The following is a 25,642-nucleotide window of genomic DNA, read 5'->3' as shown; positions in this document are numbered from 1 at the left end:
GTAGCTGTGTTTGTCCCACGAAATTAGAGGAGGGGTAGGCAACCTGCGGCACGCAAGCTGATTTTCAGTGGCACTCACACTGCCTGGGTCCTGGACGCTGGTCCCAGAGGCTCCACTGCTGGCCTGGGGTACTGGCCGCCGGTCCCCTGCCAGCTGGGGTTCCGTGCGCTAGCCCCGCTCAGCCCACTGCCGGCCCCCGGTCCTGGGGCACTCAGCCAGCAGCTGGCGTGACGGGTGCAGACAGGGGCAAGGGGGAACACAGCTCAGCACCCGCACCTTAAAAACTGTTCCAGCACCACTGTTCTGGTATATTTTTAAGTCCTGATTTGCTGCTTACATCACTATCATGCCACGTGGAACAGCACACTGCGTTTGACATTGAGATTAGAATGTACATGCAAAAACTGGACTCAGAATTTTCTGACTGACTTCAAGATTTCCAGCAATTTGGCCCAGTGCTTTCTTTTCTAATTAAACCTGAAAAGTTCAGTGAAAGCAACTTGGATTTGTCTGTATTTCAGTGGATGGGTGTTGAAGATTTCAAAATGCAGCTCATTCAGTTAAAAAGCTGAGAATTGTGGGCATCAAAGTTTGGAGATCTGCGGAGTGCACTTGAAGCTACCGAGAGAGACCATGGGACCTCTATTCTGATCTGCTGGACGTCCCTGCCAGTGAAATTTAACTGTTTGAAGAAAATTGCATTTGCAATGCTTTCAGCATTTGGATCCACATACCTGTGTGAACAGGTATTTTCATACATGAAATCGGTCCTTTGTCGCTCTTGGAGCTGGTTAACAACCGTTCACTCAGAAGCCTGTGTGCAGCTTAAAATATTCAAATACGTGCCAGAGATTGGAAAACTCAGCAAGGAAAAGCAAGGGCAAGGATCATACTAAACTGATAAGATCTGCATTTTAATTTAATTTTAAATGAAGCTTCTTAAACATTTTAAAAACCTTTTTACATACAACAATAGTTTGGTTATATATTACAGACTTATAGAACGAGACCCTCTAAAAAAATTAAAATGTATTACTGGAACGCGAAACCTTAAATTGGAGTGAATAAATGAAGACTCGGCACACCACTTCTGAAAGGTTGCCGACCCCTGAATTAGAGGGACAAGATGGGTGGTGTAATATCCTTTATTGGAGAGACTTCTGTTGATGAAAGACAAGCTTTTGAACTTACATGTCTTCTTCAGATCTGACCTGAGGAAGAGCTCTGTGTAAGCTCAAAAGCTTGTCTCTCATCAATAGAAGATGGTTCAGCCAATATGAAATAAATCCCTGGCTTCAATGCAATTCCTGCCAAACAGGTGTCTACATCAAAAAACCACCAGCTCAAATGTCGCCCCTTCACCTTTACAATCTCAGGAGAAAGGCCAATAACTGAAAGAATCATAAAATCTGAATTCTCTCCAGGACAGTGGAAGGCACACTGTGGGTGAGGCACAAAGGATTCAGTCTCCAAGGGCTCCTTTTTAGAGCAGTGGGCATTACACAGGATTCTCTGCTTGTGCCCCAGCTAGATCCCTGTTTTTATCATTCTTTGAATCTGTTGAGTTCTGGGCTTAGTGGTCCCTCCCTCACCTGCCCACCAACCCAATATTAAAATAGGCTGAGACTTTTCACCAGTGATAAACTCTTTAAAAAAGTCATTCAATATGCTTGCCTGTACCTTTGGGTATAAATGAATAGAGAGGTACCTGTCTACCTCCACCCCACTTCTGCATTTCTAGACAGAGGTGCACAAGAAACTTCCTGTATGGGCACCTTCTCAAGGCTGAGGTAAAGTAGTAATCTGCATGGGCTCCCTCCCCACATTGGATAGGACAGATCATTTTTCCCCATAGACCATCCAATGTATCAGACCAAATGTGAACATTTAAACATTTATTTTCCTTAAATAAAGGCAAACCCCATCTATGCTCCCTTCCCCCATCCAACCAGACCATTCACAGCTGAGCCCTCCTATCTGGCCCCAGAATCCTCCCACCCACCCTTAGGTGAATTCAATTGCTCACCCAGGGCCAGTGTACAGCAGCACCAAGTCTGAGCACAGGCTAGCACCTTACATAAGTGGAAATAGAGCCAAGACAGCAAGAAGAGGCTTTAGGTTAAGCTCTGCCCTGAGGATTTGCAGTGAGGCCACTAGGGCTCAGACTATTCTCCAAGCAACTGTTCACATTCATCCCTACCATGACCTTGGTCACTTGGTGCAGACATTGACAAACTGTGGTCTGACTGAAGGACACAAACCTGGGCCCTGCTACCCCTTCTCTGGGATGTTGGAGGACAACTGGCCAGTTCGATTTTGTCTGGAGCAATAGGTAGAGGCCCTTTGCATGGTCAGCTTGGGGAAGCTTTTCCCTCAGAGTCCTGCTATGCTGAGAGTGGTCTTTGAGAAACAAGGGAACCTAGCTTGTTAAAGCAAACTCAGCTAATGTGGAAGCAGGACACCATTCTGAAAATGGACAACCCTGGAGCAGCAGAGATGGAAAGAGGTGCTAGACAAAGCTGGGGGTTAGTGCTGACAAGAACTCAAAGATGAGAGGAAGAAACATAGCTCCTATTAAGCTTAAATACAACATGGGGGGCAAGAGCACTCAAATGCCAGACATAATACAGCAGGCTGCTCTGCAATTCCTTGTGCTCCCACAGGTGAAAACAAAAGCAAATGCAGCCAGCAGAACAGGGGCTACCCATATTTCCCTGAATGGCACCAAAGAGAATCCACCCCAAGTGAGAAGGGGATGCCAGTGAGTCATGAAAGAATGTAGCAATAGATAGGAAGACAGCAAATGAGTGGAGCGAGAGAAATCACAGCTAAGGCCTCCTCCCCTTCCAGAGGCTCCCTCTCTACAGGAAAGAGGGGCCTTTTAGGCTTCCCAAAGCAAGGAGTTATGCACCTACCAAACACACCATGTGACCCTGATCCTTCTTTATGATTAAAAGCCCAAGCCTCACCCCATCTATTTCCCTCCTCAACACACAGACTTGACAGATGGGAGAAGAGAGAATGCAGCTGTCACACTAGATTAGTAAATATCTCCAAAGACCCCAGTACATTCCAGGTGAAGCATAACTAAGGTTCAGGCACTATGTATGTTTTCACTTACTCTGGCCCTTCTTCCACCTCTTCCTCCTCCGAGGACGAGCCAGTTTCCTCCAGGTCCCGAGCCATCCCAACTGGCATCTCCTATGGGAGTTTTCATGCAGCCCAGTCACAGTGGTCTCCTAGACCCTTTCATATAGAATCAGTAGATCTAGCCAGTGCAGCTACCTGCAATAATCATCAGGATTATGAGTATATGACTGAGCAGAATAGCCTAGAGACATAAGTCAGCTCAGCACTACAGCTACACAGATCTACATGGGACACAAACCCTACTGCTACAGGGCATAAACCAACCTACTTGCTGCCAGGAGGCAAGAAGAAACTTCCATAACTAAGTTCTTGCAATTTCCTCTGAACCATCAGGTTCTAGCCACTAGTCCAGGACACTTGACTAGATGGGGCACTGCGCTGACCTGAGATATAGCACTGCTATCTTTTAGTCACAGTGATGCTCCTTTGGGGCTGTCTACCATCACAGATAATCCCCCTGAGAGACCTTCCCTGGGAGGGGAAGCTCCAGTGCAGGGAGTCCCAGGCTAGTTTGCCCAAGTGTCGTTGGGCTGATTCAGCACCCCAGAGGAGAAAGTGACTTTCCTGTGCGCCTGACTCAGAGACCAGCCTGAAAAGGTCTGGCTGCTTCAGCACTTTCTTCCTCAAAGGCTTTCCTTATAGGGACATGCTTTCCTCAGACAAGCCCTGGGGCTCCACACACGGGTAACTGGCGGAAGTTCTCTGGCCTGGCTTATACAGGAGCTCAGACGAGAGGCTCTGATGGTCTCTTCGGGCTTTACCGCCTACGAAGGAAGGACTGGACCGCCACGCGGCCCGGTGCCGACCCGCCTCCCTCTGGTCACTACCCGTGCGGGAGCCTCCGACTCTCCCCGTTAGCCCGGCCAGAAGGGTCTGTCCGGGATGCGCCGAGAGGCCCGCACCCCGGTGACGCCTAGGGGCCAGGAGACACCACAGGCTGCCTGAGATAAGGGGCTTCCCAAGGCAACGGCCCCGCCCCACGCCACGCGACCCCACCTGCCACTCGGGGGCCCGGCCGCGCTCCGGGGAGGCACCTGGCCCCGCAGCGCGCCACACAGCCAGCCAGCCCCGCCGGACGCAACTGCCTCGGGGCTAGCGAGCCCAGGATCATACCAGGCTGCCCGCCGCGCTGCCGGGCGGCACCCGCCGCGGGGAACCCTCGGGAGTTCCAAGAGCCCCTGGGATGGCGCCAGGCCCCTCCCGCCTTCCCCCCGTACCTACAGCCTCATCTTCCGGGGACGGGGGCTGAGGTCCGGGCAACTCAGCCCCGGCGGCCGCAGCGCCCTCCTCCTGACGCTTCCCCGGTTACTACAACAACCAACAGGCAGGCAACCGCCCTAATTCCCTGCTGCGCAGGCGCCAGCGGCACCCCCCCTTCGCTCTTCCCGCCGCGCAGACGCAAGCGCACGCCATGCCCGCGCCACTTACAGCTTCCGCCTCCTCCAACATGGCGACCTAGAGAGCCGAAGCGTGGGCTGGGTCCATATTTTACGTCACCGCGCCTGAGGGGCGGAGCCCCCTTAGTGTCTTTGATTCGGACACTGACCTATCAATCCACATGGCGTGTGAGTAGAGGTGGGTCTAACAGCCAATCAGAGTAAGGGCAGGGCTAACAGGGAACCAATCAATACGCCGAGCTCCCAGGGGCGGGGCTGCTGCTGCATAGAGGTGGGGAGTCGGTGGGGCTGTGGGGCTGGGAGCAGGTGTGGAGTGGCATGAGGGCTGGTCGGAGGATGCGGTGCAGGGGTTTGGGGGAGATCGTGGGAGGGCTGGAGCATGGATGGGCTCCGGGGATCTGTTGGGGAAGGGCAACAGGGAGGTGATGGGAGTCAGGGCAAAAAGGGGTTGGGGGATTTTTGTGAGAGATTTGGGGCAGGGAGGGGATGGGGCAGGAGGAAGTGAAGTGGGGTGCAGCCTTGGGACAGTGGAGCGGGGAGTGCAAATCTCTACACTGGCATTGGCGAGTAGGATGCATTAACGGGGGAGTCCAAGCCTTGGTGTTGTGGGGTCAGTGCCCAGCTTTGCCATACAGGGAGCTCAATACACTATCAGTTTTGCAGACGTCTCTCTTTGGGGCTATGTGGCAAGCTGATGCTGCCAATCAGAGAGAGAGGAAGGTGGAGAGGATGCACCAAAAGTTTGTGAACAGGACCTACTTGGTCAAGTTTGGCCCAGGACCCAGAGGATTAGTGACCTCCCACAGTGAGACAGCATCATGCTTTTCCATCCCCTTTTGATGGACATACAGATTTCTACCTTTGCATTACGAGGGGTGTAGTGCAGGTCATATCTGGTAGGAGCTGGTCTCTTTATGGGAATCTGTGAGAAGAGACGGGGACTTTCTGTGGAAAAGCCTGGACCCTGGTTTAAGTGGAAGTGTTCTAGGGGGTGGAATCCATGTGGTTTTCTTTCGTGATGCTGATCTCCTGCCTTTGTCCCCAGGAGCAGGTACCAGGGCATGATGAGCCGTTTTCTGAATGTGTTGCGCAGCTGGCTGGTCATGGTATCCATCATTGCGATGGGGAATACACTGCAGAGCTTTCGTGATCACAGCTTCCTCTCCGAGAAGCTGTACACGGGCACACCCAGCCTTGGTAAGGAGCCCACGTTGACCTTCCTGCCCATCAGGAGGCATTACCATATCAGCTATACCTCATGTATCAACATCCTGCCCCAAGTCCTGAAGGACTTTTGTCTACATCTCAGAAGTGAGCCACAATTCGGGTCTTAACCTCCTGTGAGCCATATGCTAGCCCAAACTCACAAGGGCAACCAGCACCATCCCTTCTTCAGCAGTGAGCCCTCATCTTCTCTGGAGAGTGCCAACCTGTCTCCACTATACCATCTTCTACAGCCTTAGGTCACCTGCTGGCCAAGATCTGGAACCCTTTCTCCAGAAGGGTTGGCACTAGATACGACCCTCTCACCAAGCCTGCAAATGCTGCTATTCAGCAGTTCCAGGCAGCAGATAGCATTGTTCAGCACCCACAGCAATGCACTTTTAACTCGGTGATCTTAGTACAGCTTCTTTAGGGCTGGAACCGGCCTTGGTTCCTTTCCCCTTAAGGTCTGTGGTTACTGGAAAGGATGCATGGTTCCCAGCAGCTACAGAAACACCCACTCAGCTGCCCTTTAATCATCTGGGAAATCTTGTTACACCCACAGCAAGTAGGAGAGAGTAACTGCACTAGCTGGGAGGAGATCTCACGTTCTTCCTTCCCTCCACCACTTTGCCCAGCCTGCAGAAATGGTAGCTCATGGGAAGGAGCATTCATTTTCCTCATCTGTTTCTTCTTCTCTGCGCAGTGAATGGTCTCCAAGCTCGGACCTTTGGCATCTGGACTCTGCTCTCATCAGTGATTCGCTGCTGCTGTGCCATTGACATCCGCAACAAGACGTATGTAAGGGAAACACCAGAGAAGGGGTGTCCCATTTTCCCCACAGTGTTCACTTGTCACTGCTATAACAGCTTTCTTCTGTCCTCTTATGGGGCAGCTCTGGGGGTTGTCAATAACTGCTTCCTGAAATCCCCTTATTGGGCCCCTCTTGGGGTAGGGGTAGACAGTCTTCCCTTGAATCATCTTAACAGGTAGCTCAAGATGGGGGATTAATCTCTGCTCTCTCAGTATCCTTTATGGGGCAGCTCTTGGAGTAAGAGGTTTAACTACTGTCCCCTGAATCACAGGAGGAAGGGCCGCTCGCTTGAACCCAACTCTCAGATCAAGCTAATAATTACCAGGTCTGACATGGCCTTTTAAGCCCTATAGTGCAGGGGTTCTCAGCCTTTTTTCCTCCGAGGGCTCAGCCGGGGTGGGGAGGCTTCGGGCATAGGTGTAGTGTGACTTCTATTTGGGGGGGCAGGGGCCAGTGGGGCTTGAGCCACCTCCGCATGGTGGGGTCCAGCAAGGTAGCACCACCTCCACCCCCTGACTCACCTCAGCAGGCCACCCAGCCTGTCTGGGTTCAGGGGGTGGGGTGGAGGGGGGCACGCAACCAAATATTATAACTCAAAGGTGGGGGGCTTAGCTCAAAAAGTTTGAAAACAGCTTAGGGTGGAGGGAGGGGGATGCTGGGGCTGTGTGAGGGCAGCTCAGGGTGGAGGTAGGGCATCACTAGGGGCTGTGCACAGATGGGGTAGCTCAAGTTGGGGGGGGGGGGGTAACTGGACTGTGTGCTGGCAGGGAGGTAGCTCAGGGTGCAGGGCAGGAGTAGCTCAGGGTGTAGGGCAGGGGCGAGCAAACTTTTTGGCCCGAGGGCCACATCTGCATGGGGAAATGGCATGCAGGGCCATGAATGTAGGGCTGGGGCAGAGGGTTGGGGTGAGGGAGGGAGTGCGGGGTGTGGGAGGGGATGCACTGTGCAGAAAGGGGCTCAGGGCAAGGGGTTGGGGCTCAGGAGGGGTGCGGGTGTACGAGAGGGGCCCAGCGCAGGAGGTTGGGGTGCAGAGTGCAGGAGGGGGCTCAGGGTTGGGGCTCAGGGCAGGGGGTTGAGGTGCAGGAGGGGTGCGACTGGGGATTGGGGTGCGGCAGAGGGCTCAGGGCAGGGGTTGGGGTGCAGGAGGGGTGCGGCAGGGGGCTTAGGGCAGGGAGTTGGGGTTTGGGGTGTGGGCTCTGGCCCGGTGCCACTTACCTAGAGTGGCTCTGTGGTGGCAGTGGGGCTAAGGCGGGTTCCCTGCCTGCTCTGGCCCCGCGCTGCTCCCAGAAGCAGCCAGCACAATGTCCTTGCTGCCCCAGTTCCCCGTTCCTGGCCAATGGGAGCTGTGGGGGGCAATGCCTGCAGGCGAGGGCAGCATGCGGAGCCCTCTAGGGGCCGCAGGGACCTGGTGCTAGCTGCTTCTGGGAGTGGTGCAGGGCCCACAGCACCACAGGGGTGGCAATCCCGCAGGACGGATCCAAAGCCCTGATGGGACAGATCCGTCCTGTGGGCCGTAGTTTGCCCACCCCTGGTGTAGGGAGAGCGGTATTAGGGGCTGTGTGCTGGGAGGATTCCCCTGCAGTCCCTGTTCCGGAGGGATCTGCCAGCCACAAAGCCGGGTCTCTCCAACCTGGGGGCTCTTACCGGCTACCTCTACAGGAGCAAAGGTGTCTGGGAGCCGAGAAGCAACTTCAAGCTGGGGCACCAGCAGGAGTGGAAGAAATGCTGCTGCTGCCTGCACCATGTACCAGCCAGAGTAGCGGCTGTCTCTCACTGCCTGGCTCCAGCTTCGGGTTCCCGCCTCCGACCTGGCCAGGGGGCAGGGAGAGGATGGGCAGGGGAGGTGTGGAGCTGCCCCCGGGAACTGCCATGATCTTCTGCTGCAGTTGGCTTGGGGGAGCCCTCCATGTCCCTAACTCTGTCCATGTACTCAGGGCTTCTGTCCCACCGGGAGCACAAGGGCTTGGGGCTCCAGGATTCAGCCCTGCGCCTCACTGCTTCAGCCCTGTAGGGGGTGCTGGGGATCAGGGCTTCATCCCCGCGGGGGGGTGCTGGGGATCAGGGCTTCCGCTGCGGGGCCCTGCAGCCCCCTTGAGAGGGCTCACAGACCCCCAGTTGAGAACCGCTGCTATAATGTTTCTGATCCTCATTCTGGAACCCTCAGCCCGGTGGCCTCATTACCCTGGTGATACTGGGTGCTTAGCAACACTGGCATCATACTGGTGCATGGCGCCTGTTTGTTAAGGATTGTATGGCAACTCATCCCAAGTCATGTGCCATGTACCCAGCTGTGGGTCTGAAGGGAGCACATACACATGGGCTGTCTTGATTGGGGCCAGCGTCAGCTGGTGGTTGTCTTTGTAACTAGAGGGGATAGCCTATTTGGATGGGCACTGAGGCTGGCTGTTTATTCCTCTGGTAATAGGGGAACTTCTGTCTGGCAGTAGTGTCAGAGCAGGGTGACTTCCATATGTATCTCTAGTACACACTGGATGAATGACTGTGTGCGGTGGAGGTGGGAGGCTGGTGGTTCTCTCTGCTGGGTATATTTGTAGAGGGGGTGAACTCAGGCCAGTTGGTCTGTGGTTAGGGGGCTGCTGGGAGTTGCCATGGAGGGGGCACATCCTGAGCAGCTGGTTGTTTCTTGGAAGGGTTTTGTGTTCTAATGGAATCTGCAGCAAATTGCAGTTGTGGCCCCTAGAGGGCAGCAGAGCTCAGGTATAACATCAGCTTAGGTGCTGGATTTGCGGACTGCTCCAGGCCAGAAGCAGCCCAAATCAGCTTCTCTTCTTGTATTATGGGGTGCCTCCACCATTTCCCAATCCCTTGTCCCCTCAAGTTCATACCAGTTCCCTTGTGCGCACACATACGCCTCATCCCCATCTGCCCCTACAATGGCAATCCATGCATGTCCGTGCGCTTCTGTTTGATGATGAGCTTGATCTCCTCCGTGTCCGTGAAACCTGCCTACAGCTGGACCCCTTCCTGCAACATCAGAAGACGGTCCTGTGGTGCCCCCTCATTGAACAGCTTTGGTACAAGGAGGTTGCTTGTCCTTAAAGGCTAAGTTTAGAGCCCCTGCTCTCCTTTGAGACATTCTCTCATCATCTCTTCCTCTGGACAGATGGGCTGTGCTGTCTTCCCAAAAGTCCCAGGGGGCTGGACACCACCCTGGGCACTGGTCTTCTGGAGCTGCCTCATACTCCCAGGAATAAAGGCTCTGCCTCCCCTACCTCCTTCTCAGCCCAATACAGCTCTGTGCCTCAGACTGACCACTTTCTCTTCCCAGTGCACTGGGCGATCCTGCCCTCCCCACTGACTCCACCGCATCTCTTATCCTGCCTGCCTAACCTGCTTAGTACTCCCAGATCAACTCAGATTTCCTTTTTTAAAGTGCCATTCTCCTGCAAAAAGCTGTAAAATGCCTTATTGGCCCCATGTTTGTGTCGCAGTGAGGTCCATATCATATTTGCTGTTTACAAATAAAAAGATGTTTTTTCTTCTCATTTCTTCTCAAAACTCACCCTGGGCTGTGAGAGTCAAGCGGGATGCTTTCCTTTTTGCACATCATCAGTAGGGAAGGTTCATCAGGACAGATTCTGTCCTCGGTGCCACCTGTGCTGCCCCATTCTAGCCGTTTTGATGTAACAGATTGGAACTTCAGCAGAATCCTTTACTATGATGTATTGGCTGGAAGAGAATCCAACTCATTCTCTCTCAGCTGGCTTAACAGGAGTAAAAAGCTGCCAAGATTTATTTTAGTCACAGACAGGGGTGCTGGAACAATTTTTGTAGTGGGGGTGCTGATAATGGAAACCATGTATTTGGTGTTTGTTATTATTACTTCAAGCCGGGGATGTTCCACCCCTAGTTCCAGCACTACTGGTCACAGAAGTTGGCAGTTCTGACACTGCTACCAAGATAGGAAGGGCCCAGCAAAACGAGAAGAGGCCATCGGTACATAGTCACTTTACAGAATAAGGAAGGGTCAACATTAGGAAATTATCAGATCTTCCCAGAGCTCTTCAACTGGAGTTGGTAACTGTTTGAGTTTAGTGTAGACAGGACCAAGCCTTTAGGCTCTCATTACTGAAAGCATCCTACTCATCTCTAGGCCCCTTTCTTGACAGTAACGTTTGCACTTGCAGCTGCCATTTTAGCCTTGATTGGCAGGGGTTAGGACAACGTATTGTCAACAACAGGTAACTTTCACCATGTAAAAAAGGCTCTAACACTTTTGTGGGCACAAGGAAGATTGTGAGAGAAAATGCCTCAGGCACCAAAGAGGCTGGGAAGGGACTTGTCTGAGGTTTCCCCATCCTGCCGCTGCTAGGCTGGAATTGGATCTCACTCCACAGTGTGAGGATGGACTGGGCTGGCTCTCTCCATCCTGCTCTTTCCCTTTCCCTGCTAGGCTTGTGCCCCCCCCCACTCTATGCTACCCACTAACTGCTCTCTGTTTCTCTCTGCTCCTGGCAGCCTCTATCACATCACACTCTTGACCTTCCTCATAGCCCTGGGCCACTTCCTCTCTGAAGTGTTTGTGTACGGCACAGCAGCCCCGACGATTGGTGTCCTGGCACCCCTGATGGTGGCAAGTAAGTACAGCTCACTCCATGATTCCCCTGAGAGCTAGGAAGCTGGGGTAGAGCTCAGATGAGGGGAGTGGGGAGAGGTAAAGTTCCCTTCCTATGGGCAGTGTTTCTGGCACCCACTTGCTTTCCATCTGTGTCTCAGGTTTCTCCATCCTGGGCATGTTGATTGGGCTGCAGTACCTGGACGTGGAAGCAGTGTCACGAAACAAGAAGAAAAACTGAAGCCAAGGGTCCCACGTATGTTAGAATCACCTGCCTGCTGCATCTGCATCTCCCCTGCCAAACTCCTGCCAGCTTACCTCCCTGGCCCCCTCTCTGGTTCTCTATCCCCTGCAGTCACATGATTGTTTGACTTCTCGTTAATCACTCTTCATTAGCAATTGATTTCACCTATACAGGCAGTGTTTTAATGATGACCAGTGATAAAACCTAGCCCCAAGCCTGTGGGGGCTGTCCCACTGTAGGCATTGCCTGAGACATTCTCAGCTCCCAGGCCGGCAAGGGGACCAGTTCCCAGCCATGCCCAGCATAGTTCTTCCCCCAGGGCACCTGCAGGGAGGAGGAGTAGAGCCATCCATGATCTGCTGGAGATCTGTGTGGGAGGAGACACCAAGTCCAGCCCCTGGTGCTGCTGTGTTTTGTATGTGTGTATGTTCACGGGGCAGTTTGTAATAAACAATAGAAAACTGTGGAAGGTGCAGAGTCTTGCCTTCTACTAGAGAGAGGGAGACCCAGCCTGAGTGACAAGGAGCAGCCATCTTTAGCCCACCTTACCCTGGAGTGTAAGTCAGCCCTCCTACCTGGCCAAGGCCTCCCTCCAATCTCCTGCTCTGCAGCCTGACTGCTCGCACTGTACGGACATGAAGTGCGGTGGAAATCTATTGCTGCTTCCTCCCCTTTCCCTAGCTTATGAGGGAGAATGAAGTGAACCCAGCTGTTCCTTTCCTTCCTCTAATGTGGCTGCCATCCAGCTCCCAGCAGAGGCTTTGTGCATAATGTGCTCCTTGTGAAAGCAGAGAGGGTCTGGGCCAGGCCCAAGATGGGGAAAGCAGGGGGTGGGAGTTATCAGGGCAGGGGGGCTGTGCAGAAGAGGGAGTGAGGATATTAGAGGATGTGGGGGAGAATAGGCACTAGTAGACAGATAGTTGCTTCTGCTCTCTGGGCCAGGAGCCCCTGCCCTATTCAGTGTAACCACCACAGCAGTTCCAGTGAGAGGGGATTGTGTAGGGAGGTGTGTTAACCAAATAATGCCCATTGTGTACCATGTGGGCCTGTCCCTCTGCTTTTTTATTAGGGGGCTCACACAGCTGCATGGTATGCTCCATCTTTACAGCATTGCCAATGGTAGGCTCCCTGGGGGTAGATTACTTATGGACAACTGTCACACAGCTGCACCAATATAACTATTAAATACAAATTATATTTAAAAATACAAGGAATCCAGTGAACACTTTCCCAAGGCCTTTTGAGATCACACAGGCTTGAGTCACTTCAACAATCCCCAAAATTGTATTACAATAAATCAAGGTAACTGGTGGAAGAAGGCCACTTAGAGATAGAGGGAAGACAACACTGGTCCAGGGGCAGACTCTGCGTTATTGAGTATCAGTCTAATGGCTCCAAAACTACAGCCTGCACAGCACTTTCTGGTGGTCCAGAAAGATGACAGGTCTTGTGGTGACAGCTCTCCTTGTTTCCAGTGACTTCAGCAAGTGTCCAGGCTCTTTATTGAACAGAGGCACCTGGAGGCCTGCAGAAGCAGATGGACATGAGGAGGTGCCAGCCTAACTGCTGCTTCTAGAGGCTACAGCTACTGCGAAGGAGAGGAAACAGGAACTGCTTCCACCGAGCCAGGGGCCTGGAGCTGCCAGCCACCAGCAAGATAGGATGCCCAAAGAAATATATTGAGGGGAGCAGGGGAACCAAAGGACTAGGTGGCTGGGAAACGTGCAGCTAGGGAAAGGGGCAGAGGAACAAAACAGATGGGAGGGGAGATAAAATGGAGAGCAAAGGCAGCGAGCATGATTAACTTTTTCAGGACACTTCAAAATACCTATCACTGTTTTCCTAATCTTTGTCATGTGACTGACTGTGGAAATTGCTAGGTGGCTCTCACCCAATGGGAGGAGGGGGGCGGCATTGATAATAAAAGGGAGGCAAACTACATGATTGCAGCTGGGAAGAGAGATGAGGTCAGTGCTCATGAGTGGAAGAGCAGGCAACAGCAACTGGTGGGGTTGATGGTGAGTGGGAGGGAAAGTATCCACAAGATACTCAGGTGATGTGATTCCGAATTATGAAAAAAAGTTTGGGATGCCCTGTGCTAAAGCAACCTGAGCCTGCCTCCCAAAGCTAGTTGAGTAAGAGGAGGGGAAGCAGGAGCACAGCTCCTCCTGTCTGTACCAGCAGAGGGCTCCCACAAAATGTGTATTATTTTTATAGCACCAACCTTGTGCTTGTGTAAAGTGCTTTCCAGCCAAGGAAGAGGATAGGGTTCCTGGCCAAAGGAGCTCACAGTCTAACTCAGTAGTGTTGTCACGGTAGCCCTGAAGGCTGGTGTCAACTATAAGGTGGGCTAGACCCCGGTGCACTTTGTACACATGCCCCAGCACCAGGCCCTGGCCTCAAACGATGTGACTGACAGTTGGGCTCTGGCCAGGGCACATATTGGTGCTTCCCCAGTCCTCTTACAAATTTTTACTCTAAAAAATTTCAAAAACCATCAGGGAAGTTTGATTAAAATAGAAAATCACATAAGTCCACAGACTAAAAATCTGCTGGGCTAGGAGGTCCCTGTACAAAAATGGGAACACCACAGTTGTCACATGCTTTGCAGAGCCTGGGGAAGCGTGAGGGCCTGAGCCATCCCCCCACGCTATGGCCAGGTGAACCTGCTCCAGTCACTATGAATACAGGGCAGACCCATCACTTCCAGAGCAAGGGTCACAACTCAGAGCAGGGCTGGACACAAAGCCAGTGCTATCTAGTTCTCTCTCCACCAAGAGGTTCCTTCAGAGGATGCACTTGGCTACCCACCGTACAGCTTCTCTGGAAGGGGAGAGGGCCACCGTGGAATGCCACCATGGGCTCCAAATACTGAGTACTGTGTTGGACTCACAGCCCCTGCTCCTCTGAGCCCCAAGCAAACAGATTCGGGGCTCGGGGCTCCACTGAAGCTTTCCTGCTGAGCAATAGGTTCTCCCACAGCAGGACACAGAGGGGAAAGCAGACTGATGAGAGAAACCCTGGCTGATCTGTTCCTTCCGATGGCTCCATGAGCAGCTTTCTGGACTCCGGCCCTGATGCTGCCCCCAATGCCATGCTGTGCGGGAACCAGAAGGATACTGCAAGTGACAAAGATGGGAAGGGGGGGTTGGTAGGCAGTGTCTCCCAGCTCTGCCACCCCTTCACAACTTTGATTCATCAAGGACCACAGGAGCAATGTTGTCCCCAGGCACCTCTTCCAGCGCTTTCTGCAAAATCAGAGAAAAGGGGTATGGTTAGAGCACCAGGTGGCTAGGGCTGGGTTTCAGTACAGGCCTTGGAGCCCAAAGGCTGGGATACTCCTGAGATCCTCAACAAATCATGCATGAGGGTCAGACATCTGCAGAGGAAAGGAGAGGCCCCAAGGAACAATAGCTAAGACCATCCTCTTTAGAGCTCAGCTAAGATTGCACCAGCTCCCTCATCCCAGACAGCTCCACTGCTCAGGTGAGGGGTGTTGGAACAGGCAGAGCAGGGGCCCCTTTCCTCTTGAGCAGCCCCCTGGGCTATTGTAAATACATAGTCATGGCAGCTCTGTGGACCTGGGTCTTGCCCCACAAAGCCAGCTCAGAGAAAAGACTCCACCTCCACTGCAAATGGAGCTTCCAAGTGGGGAAGTGCAGTGCAGCGCAGCACTTGGGGGGAAGGGAGGCAAAATGCACCCTGTGGTGGGGGAGAAGCGGCATATGGTGCATCCTGGTGTATTTAAACAGGACAGGAACTTCAGCCCTGGTGCCCTGGTCTCCCCCTGCCCAACTCAAAGCTGAGTGCTCACATTGCTTGCCCTCTCCCCACCCTACCCCCATTCAGGCCTCAGGGCTAGCACCTCCAGCCCGTCTCAGCGCTTAAATACTATGTTGATTCATCAGAAGAAAGAAAACAACTATATTAAGCCTTTTAGAAGAAAAATTTAGGCTGATTAATTAGAAAAGCTCCCTGGCCATGAGATGGAAGGGGTGCTGGGGACAAACCACCCAATAAATAGAGCTTTATAAATTTAGGAATGGGATTGTATGACAGGGTTGCAATAGCAGGGGACTGGATTTGACCCAGGAGGTCCTTTCCAGTCTTACGTTCCTATTTCCCTAGGGAACGACTGGGAGAGCCAGAACTCAGCCCTTATAAGACAACCCCACACAGGCCTAAAGGAAAATCCTGCCCCCCCAGCAGCAGTGTCTTCCTATGCCACCCTGACTTTTCAGGGTTGTTGTAACAGAAGGGTACGCACCTCTCCTTACTGCTGTGGCCCTTGCTGCTGCCTGTGCTCCTGGTGTCAGCCCTTCAGTTACAACGAGATAACTTAACTGCCATTGTCACATAAGGCAACTCACTGAATTTGACTGGCTGGGAGTGGTGTCTTTAATGGGCCTGTGCTCCGGACAGAGAACAGAACCCAAGAGAAGGGGCACTGTTCAACAGACTGGCATTCAGCACTATGCACAGTCCCTGGAACAAAGCTTCCTGCCATAGAGCTTACCCTGCTTCAGAGGAGGTACTCCTAACCTAGGCCTGGCTTGCAGGGTAAAGTGCTGCATGGAGCCACTGCTGCGTCGTCTTACCCAAGTACACCAAACACTTCAACATCCCACAAGCGCTGGACAGGACTTTAGCCTGGAGAACCCTCCTGGGCCTGTCTGAAAGGATGTCTCTTCTTTCATTGTTTGTCTGGAGTGCTCAGGGGAAGAGAGACAGGCAGGTATTGTAGGCTGCTGCCCTTTAGAGAGGCATATGGGTCTGGGCCCTCCCTTCTCTCCCCAAATAGGTGTGTCTGCTAGGCCAGCATATTAGACCTAGAGGCAAAAGTGGAACCCAGCTCCTCCCCATTCAGAAGTCAGAAAGGCAGCTGCTCCATAAGCCCTTTACCACAGCCCTGCCAGTAAGAGATCCCAGGATTTCCTTCTAGGCACCTCCCTCTGCACTATTTAAGGCAGGCTCTATAGGGCTCCCTGAAGCAGAAACAAACCAAAGAGACCTTGGTGGCCTCAGGACACAGCAGGTACAGGCAGAGTGTGGTAGCGCTAAGCAGTTATCTTCCTGTGGCGTGAGACAAGTCCAAGCCAGGAGCCATGGTCAGAAACACACAGGAAAGAGGTTCGCATCTCCCCACAGTTCAAGAGAAAACCAGGCAGCTTAGAAGCAAGAGATACAAACATAGCTTTATTTTGTGTAGTATCTTTCATACAAACTGCAGCCCAGAAGCTTTTACAGTGTTAAATAATAGCTCAAGGGGAGGAGACAGATCAGGAGAGCTTCAGCAAGTCAGAGGGATGGAAGGATGCTTTTCCAGACAGCAGAAACTGCAGAGGGGAAGGCTCTCTCACCAGCAGTGGGAAGAGTGTTGGCAGGGAGAGAAGAGGCCAAAATCAGATATGCTGGGAGGGCAGCAGAGTCGAGCTCTGGGAGCTTGGTCAGGGAGGCCATTGGTGATTTTGAACTGTGGCTTTAAATGAACACGGAGCCAGTAGAGTCTGAAACCAAACCCATCACAGCTTCATCCCCACTTACCTTTCACCTCTTCTTGAGCTATAGGAACAAAGGGTTAGTAAACCTGCAAACACACACATGGCTACACAATCTTGGGAAAGGGAAAAGGCAACGCACACAAGCAGGCACATGCAGTGGGGATAGATGGAGACACCGCCACTGGGAATGAGGTGTGGAAACTGCCTGCGCAGAGATTTGGGGCAGGGGATGCTGGCTACTTGCCACATTGCTAACATGAAAGGTCAGCAGAGCAAAGAGGCATGTGATCTCCAGGGAGTGGCAAGAGGGAGAGAACGTGCTTGGGAATATTCTTCCCATGCCCTGTCCTTGCCCAGTAAAATTCAAGGAGTTTTGCTAGCTGCAATATTTCACTAGAACTAGATAGTTAGCTGAAGTTGTGAGGCCCTGGTGAGCCAGGGAGATGATGGAATCCAAGCTTTCCACTAAGCAAGTATCTCAACCCTGAGTCAGGGCACCTCACCAGAGCTAAGAGGATTTTGGCTAGACATCAGCACACTGTCAGAAATACCACCACACCCAGACACATGCACGCACAATAAAACACAAAGTTGTCACCGACAAGCAGCCAAAACAAGGTTCTATCATGCAGTGTAAATGGGACCTTAACAGGGTTCCAGTGCCACTGAGGACACAGTGAAGGTGTCATCTCACTGCAAGATAGAACCATGCTTCAACCAAGCCTGCCAAATAGCTACATCAGGAAAGCAGGACCTTTAAACACCCTAACTCAGAAAATACAGTTGTTTCCTCACAGCAATGCCGACTCACGCTGTATTACACGTGTAGCATTTTCAAGTACAACAGGACCATGTTCCATGGGGGGGAAAAAAACTAGCATTACGGTTGAGAAAGAATTGTGGCTGAAAGCTGAAGCATCCTTGTGCTCATATTTAAAAATATGGTCTATTGATATCAGCTATTTGTCATCCAATAGAAAAAGTTGGAATTTTTTACAAAACCTGCTGTAGAGTACATTTCAATGCACTCCACGTAGTCTTTAGATTTGGCATGAATTGTAAGTTTCAAGGAGATCTACAAAACAAGCCAAGTTTGAACAAAATCAGTTCTACTATTTTGGAATCATTCATGTTCAAAATTCTAGGCAGGCATTTTTGTTTGATGAAAAAAATTCTTAACATACTTCTGAACAGATGTTGCTTAAAATCTTTGTTGAAAATTTCATTGCTGAGCCGAGACCCAGCATGGAAAATTTTACCCATAAAAGGCATTTGTTTCAGAAAGCAACACATCAAAGTGCAAGCAAACTATAAAAGAAAGGTTAGAATGGATGCTGTAAGCCAGCCTCAGTTATACACTGTGGTGCGACCTGCACCCACTATAATACAGCATGGTAATATGAGCTAGTTGACACTGCTATGGGACGCTAACACAAGATGATTGTGATGGCTTCAGATACCATGTACTTGTAATGAAAGCAAGTCACAAATAGAGATCCCTGGACATCTGCACATAGCATTTAAAGAGAAGGGGACATTTGGTCCAAATGTCTCAAGAGCAGTGGAACACAGAAAACTAAACAAACTGCTAACTTCAGATGTGAATTGATGCTGGATGGGATAGCAGTGAAAGGACTAACAGTACTGGCATAGTTATACTGGAGGGTGAAGCATTCACACTGTCATTAAGTCAATTTAACTCCCACTGAAAAAGAGCTTCCAGTTGCAAAGCCATTCCATGTAAGTGGCGAGGTGCATTAATAGAAGATGATTTGTGTGTGGTCACAAGGCAGTTCTTGCTGGAATAAGTAAAGACACACTGTACAGCTCTTGAATAGACCACTGTTAGGAGTGTGGTTCGGCTCTGAAAAGCAACTAAGTACAGATGGCCCCTTCTCACCCCACAGAGCCTCTCCTCTGTGGGTAGCAGAGTCAGAGCTGATTATTTCAACTGCAGAAAACACCACACACACACACATGCACATGCATGTTCAGCTTTATGTTCCTATGACCCCTGCAGAGCCAAGACAGCTATCTCAGAGGAGCTGGCTTCTAGTCCTTTCACCAATTGAACCCTTTACTCCATTGAAATTAATCAATCAATTTCCTTCCATGAAAAGGAGCCATCTGGCCTTTGCTTTAGGTACTCACTGGCACATTTTAAAAATAGACCCCTCTTTGCCCCACAATTAACATACAACCACTCCATTTCCCATCAGAGTACTCCCAGTGCCTCCCAGAGAGGAAAAACAAAAAAAGCTCTGCTGGGTCAATAAATAAGGTCTATCCTAAACGTGGAGGAGTGAGCCCCAAAGGTGAGGGACCCTCACCAAAACCACTCTGCCAGCTTCCCACTCTCTCACAGAGGAGGCCAATCTGCTACCCCTGTGCAAACCCATAGGTCACAGTGGGGTTACACAGGGATCGCAGTATTGGGCCTGCAGCACCTTTCTTTAGGGATGTCATGTGAGAAAGAAAGAGCCCAAATGCAGTTTGCTGAACTGGCAGTTAGAAAAAAACATTTTAGTTGCAAAGTGAGCACATTTGGTACGGCCCTGACAAAGACATGACAACCATGAACCCTCCACCAGGCCACCTGGCAGAGTGGAGCCACAGTTTAACTTATGCATTTCCTGACACGCACATTCGTAAGTGTGGTTGTAATGTGAGGCCAATACAGAAGTTCACAATTTAACCATTAGTAATTGTTGCTTGCTCCAATTCTGTAGCCCATTTGAAGTAACCAGGTTCTTAAGCATCATGCCCCCAACCTCCCTCCCCCATGCCATTCCTTCACCCTCTTCTAGTCTAGGCTGCCAAGCTGCAGATACAAGGCTGCAAGCCCTCTACGCCCAAATTCAATTTAAAATCCCAGTCACAGACCCTACTGCAAACTTCCCAAATACATGAGATCAAGGCTTCAAATGAAAATAGCCCCATGAGGGGTTTGTACACCCACATCCAGCCTCTTTTTTGGAACTGTCCCAGAAGACAGACCCCACCACCAGGCAGGAGAACCACGCTTTGTACTGCTCTGGGCATCAGAGCTTTAGGAACACTGGCGCTTCCCACCTTGCAACAGGATTTTCTTGGACTTGTCCCTGTGCAGCAGAGGTTCAGAGCAATGTGTAAGTGCAGAGTGCCCAGTGCTGCATAGGACAGGGAATATGTGGGGAATCCCTATCCTGCATTGATCCTATTGGGATCCAGGAAGTGGGCGGGCAGAGCCTGCCAACTACTAAAGGACCTCCCCCCAGCCTATGGGGAGTATCCACAGGTCCAGGATTCCAAGTGAGTACGGGGGACAACTAAAGATAAAACAGGGACAGGAGTGAGGTCAGAGGGCTAAACAAAGGGAACCTGACAGGGACACCGAGCAGAAAACCTTGGACAGCGCCCACTGCTCCTTGAAGGTGTCAAGGGAGCCAGCGGACACCGCCCAGAGGAACTCCGCCTGGATGCATGAGCGGACAGAGGATCAGAAATAGGCCCCACCGTCACAGGAGACCCCGTTGGCCAACCTCCTCTCCCTGGTCTTGTAGATGGCCATTTTGGCCAGGGCTAGAAGGAGACTGACAAGGAGGTCCCGTGACTTCGTGGGGCCACGGATAGGGAGTGTGTAGATAAGAAGGTGAGATACTGCTGCACAGTTGCAAGGTTACTGCTACCTAGTGTCAGGAATGAGGCCTACGATGGGAGTGCGCAGCTCAGCACTTCATTAGCACGAAGAGGACCGTACTTAACCCAGATCTCCTGAGACGCACCAATGTTTTGCCCCACCCCTTTTCTATCCTGTGCTCTTGCAGGGAAGGGACGAGGCATGCAGGGGACTTGAGTCTCACAAGCACTCAGGCTGAAATAGGGTGACCAGATAGCAAGGGTGAAAAATCGGGACAAAGGGTGGGGGTAATAGGCACCTATATAAGACAAAGCCCCAAATATTGGGACTTTCCCTGTAAAATTGGGACATCCGGTCACCCACAGCTCACGGCTTACACTCACCTGCACCCACCTCTGGTCTCTGCCTACACCTGCACTGGAGCACAACAACCTAATGCTCCCAGCTGCACACCATGCAACAACTCAATGTTGCCAATATACTATATTCTCAATACTATATTGTATATTCTATACAATATTCTCAGTGGTAGCTGATGACAGAACAAGGAGTAATGGTCTCAAGTTGCAGTGGGGGAGGTTTAGGTTGGATATTAGGAAAAACTTTTTCACTAGGAGGGTGGTGAAACAGTGGAATGCGTTACCTAGGGAGGTGGTGGAATCTCCTTCCTTAGAAATTTTTAAGGTCAGGCTTGACAAAGCCCTGGCTGGGATGATTTAGTTGGGGATTGGTCCTGCTTTGAGCAGCGGGTTGGATTAGATGACCTCCTGAGATCCCTTCCAACCCTGATAGTCTATAATTCTATACTATCTCAGGCCTGAACATGGTCCTTGCCAGCTCGGCTTGTTTGCTGCACACCACTGAGCAAATACATGCACAAAACACCTTCAAACATCATGAGCAAGACAGATAATGTTTTGGGGAGGGCAGCCAGGCACAGCAGAGGGTTCAAACAGCAAGAGAGCAGCAAAGCATTAAACATCCCTAGGCAGCAGCTGAGAAGCCACTTCTAGCAAAGGGCTGGAATTACAGAGCAAAAAGCAGAGACCTTTACGATTTACAGTTACTCTTCTAACAAAAGGCACCAACTATTATTGCCAAAGTCTTTAATACTTCATTTGATTGGCATCATATCTCTGTGTTGTCAGGACCAGCCCTCCGACACAATCCCAGACAGAACCTCCTGCTGAGGAGGCTGGATGGTGACTTTAAATAACTACTCAGCCAAGAGGCTGTACAATATTCCTCTCCCCAGCACATTTACTCACATTAGAATTCGCTACCTGCTCTGACAAGACAAGAGTTTTGCCTTGGAACACCCTCCCCACCTGTCCCTAAGCTCCAGTTACGCAAGCAGCCTCAGCTTCAGTCCTCATTCTTCTCAGGACCCCACAAGCTCAAGACCCATCTCTTCTCTTCTCCTCCCCACCCTGTCTCCTGGAGAGGCCAAGAGCAGCTTCTGTACCCCGAACACCCCAATCACTCCAGCTGTTGCATTGCCTTGGGGAGCAGCATCAGCTAGTGCCATTGGTTTGGTGCCAGTGCCACTCCTGTGAGCGATTAGATAAGCAGATTAGTGTGATTCTCCTACCTTTGTGTGAGAGCTACTGAGCGGGGATGGGAAGTGATGGGGTTAGGGCTACAAGCTACATTCCATAATCCGTGATGTGACTGCTGTCCTGGAGTCTCTGTAACAACAGCCACAGGTCATGATCCCAGAAAAGGGGACACGAGCAAGAAAGACAGAGAGAAAAGTAATCCATTCCTGGAGAAGGAGGAAACCAATGAAACACCCAGCTGCATGGAGAGTAAGTGGGGTACTTGGCAAATACTACAGAATCTTCTGTTGGAAAATCTTTAGCTCATAGCTCCCCAGGAGGCAATAAAAGTGAGCAACACTTCAGCCTCCCCTCTTCTGATGGATGCTTCCATTTTAACCCACAGAGTGTGAGTCAGACAGATCAAAATCTGCTCAAGTGGGGACTTAAAGTATTTGCATATTTGACTGGACTCTCATTTAGACCATTTATTTTACTGAGAGACCAGCTAGCCCAGGCTATATAACCAACAGGAGGTAGTTTATGGACTGGGAGTTAATAAATCTGTACATAAAACTTTACTTCGTTATGACACTGTTGTTTGTTATAGACCCAGCCTCTTAATCCTGACCTGCTTCACTTGCTTGCTTGGGAAATACCTTGGTCATAAAGTTCATGCAAAGAAGCCAGACAGAGGTCAGAGCTGTCGGGGAGTCTCTCGGACGCCTCCAATGAGAGCAGCTCCTGGATGGTTTTGATATTTACCCTGAATTACTCTGTGTTTGAAGACCCTTCACCTCCGGTATATCCCTCCAGTTCTTAATGGGATTAGTTCCTGGGTCTGCCTGACAGTTCCACAGGAGGGGAGGGTGAGTCCTATTGAAATAGCAACTGTGCCTCCTTCTCTTTGTTTTAACACCTCCCAGATGAAGGCCCACAATTTTATTTTAGGTGTCAGAGTAGCAGCCGTGTGAGTCTGTATTCGCAAAAAGAACAGGAAGACCTGTGGCACCTTAGAGACTAACCAATTTATTTGAGCATAAGCTTTCGTGGGCTACAGCTCACTTCATCGGATTTGATAGTCTCTAAGGTGCCACAAGTACTAATTTTATTTTAGATTTTCACAAAATGTTCCATTAGTTTATCTGGCCTGAGCACAGGCCCGCAATTCATTTGGAAAGAGACCTTGTGGCTAATAAAGGAAAGGGGCCTTATCAGTAGTCTTTACATCTGCTGCCTAAAGGACTGGATATTTCAGGCTCTTGCCACGGCTTCTTTTTGAGCAAGAGGCAACAGCACTAGCACCCTTCACTGCAGCCCAGTTGCATTGTGGGCTTACAGATGAAATTTGGCACAAGATTAATACATCTTTGGCACTAGAGCTGGAAGATCCATCTCCCCAGAGGCCTGGTCTCTGCTAATCCAGTATTTCCTCCTTCAGTGACCAAAGGGAGCTTCAGAAAGCCATGGGGCAGGAGTGATTCAGACAATTTTGTATCTGTAGCGACCAGCTGTATTCTACAACCAAGCTAAACAGTGCATGTGATTTTCCAGGCTTTCCTGTGTGCATTACTATGCTGGGGAGCTCAACACTTCACAGTCCCTAATCCATGCTGTTTGCCACATTGGGGCTCATCTCCCCAGGAAGCTTATTGGATTCAACAAACAGGGGAGGTTACCTGCTATGGTACAGGTTAAACAAGGGGCCCCCAGGTGAATATACTGGAGGGCCCCACATGGGATGGATTTGGTGGCTGTTTTTTATCCCTGCTCCGGGATTACATTTGGAGGGCTGCATGGGGGTCAACTCCCCTTATGTATTTTGTCCAGTATGTTTTATGCTTGTGCCAAGCTATTTCTATAAAAGATATTTTATTTAAAATACACCTTCCTGGGCTGACGGTCGGAGCAGGGTGGCCACGAGGTATCTTGGAGCCACTGGTCTCTCCAGATCGGCGCCGTTAGAGATTATCTGGTGGAAGGCGGCACTGTCTTCCAAAAAGGTAAAATTCGAGCCAGCAGGGAGCTTATTTTATGCATTTTGCCAGCCTTGGACACTGACTGCTTCAGGAGCGCTGGGTGGACGTCTCTGCTTACGTCCTGGAAGAGGAGCCCAGAGCCAGTAAGGACAACAACCAACCCCTCTAAGGGGAAAACACTGATATTATCCAACAGTGGTTAATTCACCAAACGCCTCTTCTCTTACACATGGAGCTGCATTAACTGCACGGAGCATGGGAACACTCTGCCCAGCATTTAGGAGCATAGACAAGAGTTTTGCAGCCACATCTAGTAGGCTAAGCAAAGGGCTGGGAGCCAGGATGGCCAGAGTTCTGATTCTAGCTATGCCACGGATCCCTGAAGCAGCCTGGGACAAGACACCATCTTTCTGTGACTCACTTTCCTCAACTGCAAAATGGAGCTACAAGCAATTACCCACCTTTTCAGGGGGCTGTGAGGATATTTGCACAATGGTCTAAGCATTGCCATAGAGAGTTCCATGTTAAGTGTTAACTCCTTCTCAGCAGAAGCAGCGGGGGTTGTGCACCTCTCTTCCCCCACCTCCCTCATCTATCCCTAGCCATTAATGTAAAAAACAGGACACATGCCTAGTTCTGCAGCCTCCTTGGGGGCCAATGTTCAGTGACACCCAATGAGAGCAGCTCAGAGTATCCACAAACCCCCTACCTGACAGGGCTGAGATCACAGCCACAGGGCTGCAAATGCCAGCAAGGAACTTCCCCTAGCGAGTGCGACAACCAATCATGGGGACAACAGAAGAGAGTCATGGTTATTACGGTAATGACCCAGAAACAGAGATTCCAACAGGTGGGTAGGGGACAGAGCAGGGGTCACCCTAAGCTAATAGTAGGGACAGAGCCAGAGGTCAAAGGGGATTTACTCACTGTCTGTTCACCATCCAGATTGGCCTGCTGTCTCCGGAGATCGGCCTTAATGAACACTGAGAGGTAGAGGGAAGAGGAGACCCATAAGGACACAACAGAGGACACAAGCAAGTCTCACAGAACTTGGGGTTACACAGGGGCAGCACAGGGTTCAAGGAGACACTGGGGGGCCAGCAGGGGATCCACTGTTCTGAATGAGGAAGATAGGACTTCTACAGCAGTCAGGCAGCAGAGGGAGGCCTTGGCCCAGCCATGAGGGAGCCTCATCTGGCTGAGTCCCGAGCCAGGAGCATGGATGGGGACATGGATGAGGACAGCACTGGGGAAGCTCACACCACTGGAACCTTCAGCCAGTGACGCAGACCAGCTGCCACAACAAGGAAGCATCAGCAGGGTGCTGCTGTTCTGGAGCTTGCTCAGCTGGAGCAGCCCTGCAGGCGCTGCAGTGCGGGAGCTGCCTTCACTCCACGTGTCGAGTCCCACGGGTCACAGTCAGGTGAGGAATCTCTGGGGGAGCTGGTTTACCAGTTATGAAAGTCCCCAGGAGTAGGAAGGAGCAAAGAAAGAGGTTTCCCGCCTGCGTCCCAAAGTGATCGATGATCTTCCCTTGGGCAACGGTGAAAATGATCCCGAAAACCTTTAACACAAAAGTAAGGAATGGAATGGAGCTACTGTACTGTCCTTGCCTAGCCAC

The 25,642-nt window shown here is 51.1% G+C and overlaps 3 protein-coding genes across 34 annotated transcripts in view; 1 reads left to right on the top strand and 2 right to left on the bottom strand.

Annotated features, from left to right (window-relative positions):
• TTLL5 (tubulin tyrosine ligase like 5) overlaps positions 1-4,624 on the bottom strand; it is a 215,091-nt gene extending 210,467 nt beyond the window's left edge. For 8 of the 23 annotated variants that reach the window (XR_005225559.2, XM_037900709.2, XM_043549812.1 and 5 more), the window contains exons 1-2: positions 4,368-4,548; positions 3,122-3,285 (exon numbers count right to left, since the gene is read on the bottom strand). Coding sequence is in view for 21 of the 23 variants with exons in the window: in XM_037900709.2 (XP_037756637.1) it covers positions 3,122-3,198 (77 nt within the window). In the remaining 2 variants the exon portion in view is untranslated. The other 15 variants (XM_037900717.2, XM_043549805.1, XM_043549811.1 and 12 more) reach the window with 8 other exon arrangements.
• Positions 4,588-25,480, top strand: ERG28 (ergosterol biosynthesis 28 homolog). 5 transcript variants are annotated; one of them, XM_043549816.1, is made up of 6 exons: positions 5,058-5,287; positions 5,593-5,744; positions 6,457-6,547; positions 11,044-11,162; positions 11,302-11,396; positions 24,967-25,480. In XM_043549816.1, the coding sequence occupies exons 1-5, from the start codon at positions 5,229-5,231 to the stop codon at positions 11,379-11,381; spliced, it is 501 nt and encodes a 166-aa protein (XP_043405751.1). In that variant the 5' UTR covers positions 5,058-5,228; the 3' UTR covers positions 11,382-11,396; positions 24,967-25,480. The 5 variants fall into 5 exon arrangements, with proteins under 5 accessions (XP_043405754.1, XP_043405753.1, XP_043405752.1 ...); XM_043549815.1 differs by lacking the exon at positions 24,967-25,480 and adding an exon at positions 12,860-21,530; XM_043549819.1 differs by lacking the exons at positions 5,058-5,287; positions 24,967-25,480 and adding an exon at positions 4,588-4,725 and having other exon boundaries at positions 11,302-11,853.
• FLVCR2 (FLVCR heme transporter 2) overlaps positions 12,553-25,642 on the bottom strand; it is a 57,315-nt gene continuing 44,225 nt past the window's right edge. Inside the window, exons 8-12 of one of the 6 annotated variants that reach the window (XR_006291831.1) lie at positions 25,474-25,585; positions 24,949-25,004; positions 23,930-24,142; positions 22,096-22,192; positions 14,600-14,632 (exon numbers count right to left, since the gene is read on the bottom strand). Coding sequence is in view for 2 of the 6 variants with exons in the window: in XM_043549814.1 (XP_043405749.1) it covers positions 24,011-24,142; positions 24,949-25,004; positions 25,474-25,585 (300 nt within the window). In the remaining 4 variants the exon portion in view is untranslated. Of the gene's footprint in view, positions 24,143-24,948; positions 25,005-25,473; positions 25,586-25,642 lie in introns of all 6 variants that reach the window. The other 5 variants (XR_005225562.2, XR_005225563.2, XR_006291830.1 and 2 more) reach the window with 5 other exon arrangements.

This window comes from Chelonia mydas, chromosome 6 (genome assembly GCF_015237465.2).
Source record: "Chelonia mydas isolate rCheMyd1 chromosome 6, rCheMyd1.pri.v2, whole genome shotgun sequence".
Classification (NCBI taxonomy): domain Eukaryota; kingdom Metazoa; phylum Chordata; order Testudines; family Cheloniidae; genus Chelonia; species Chelonia mydas.
The sequence above is the reverse complement of the archived record's forward strand: the minus strand, read 5'-3'. Positions and strand labels throughout refer to the sequence as shown.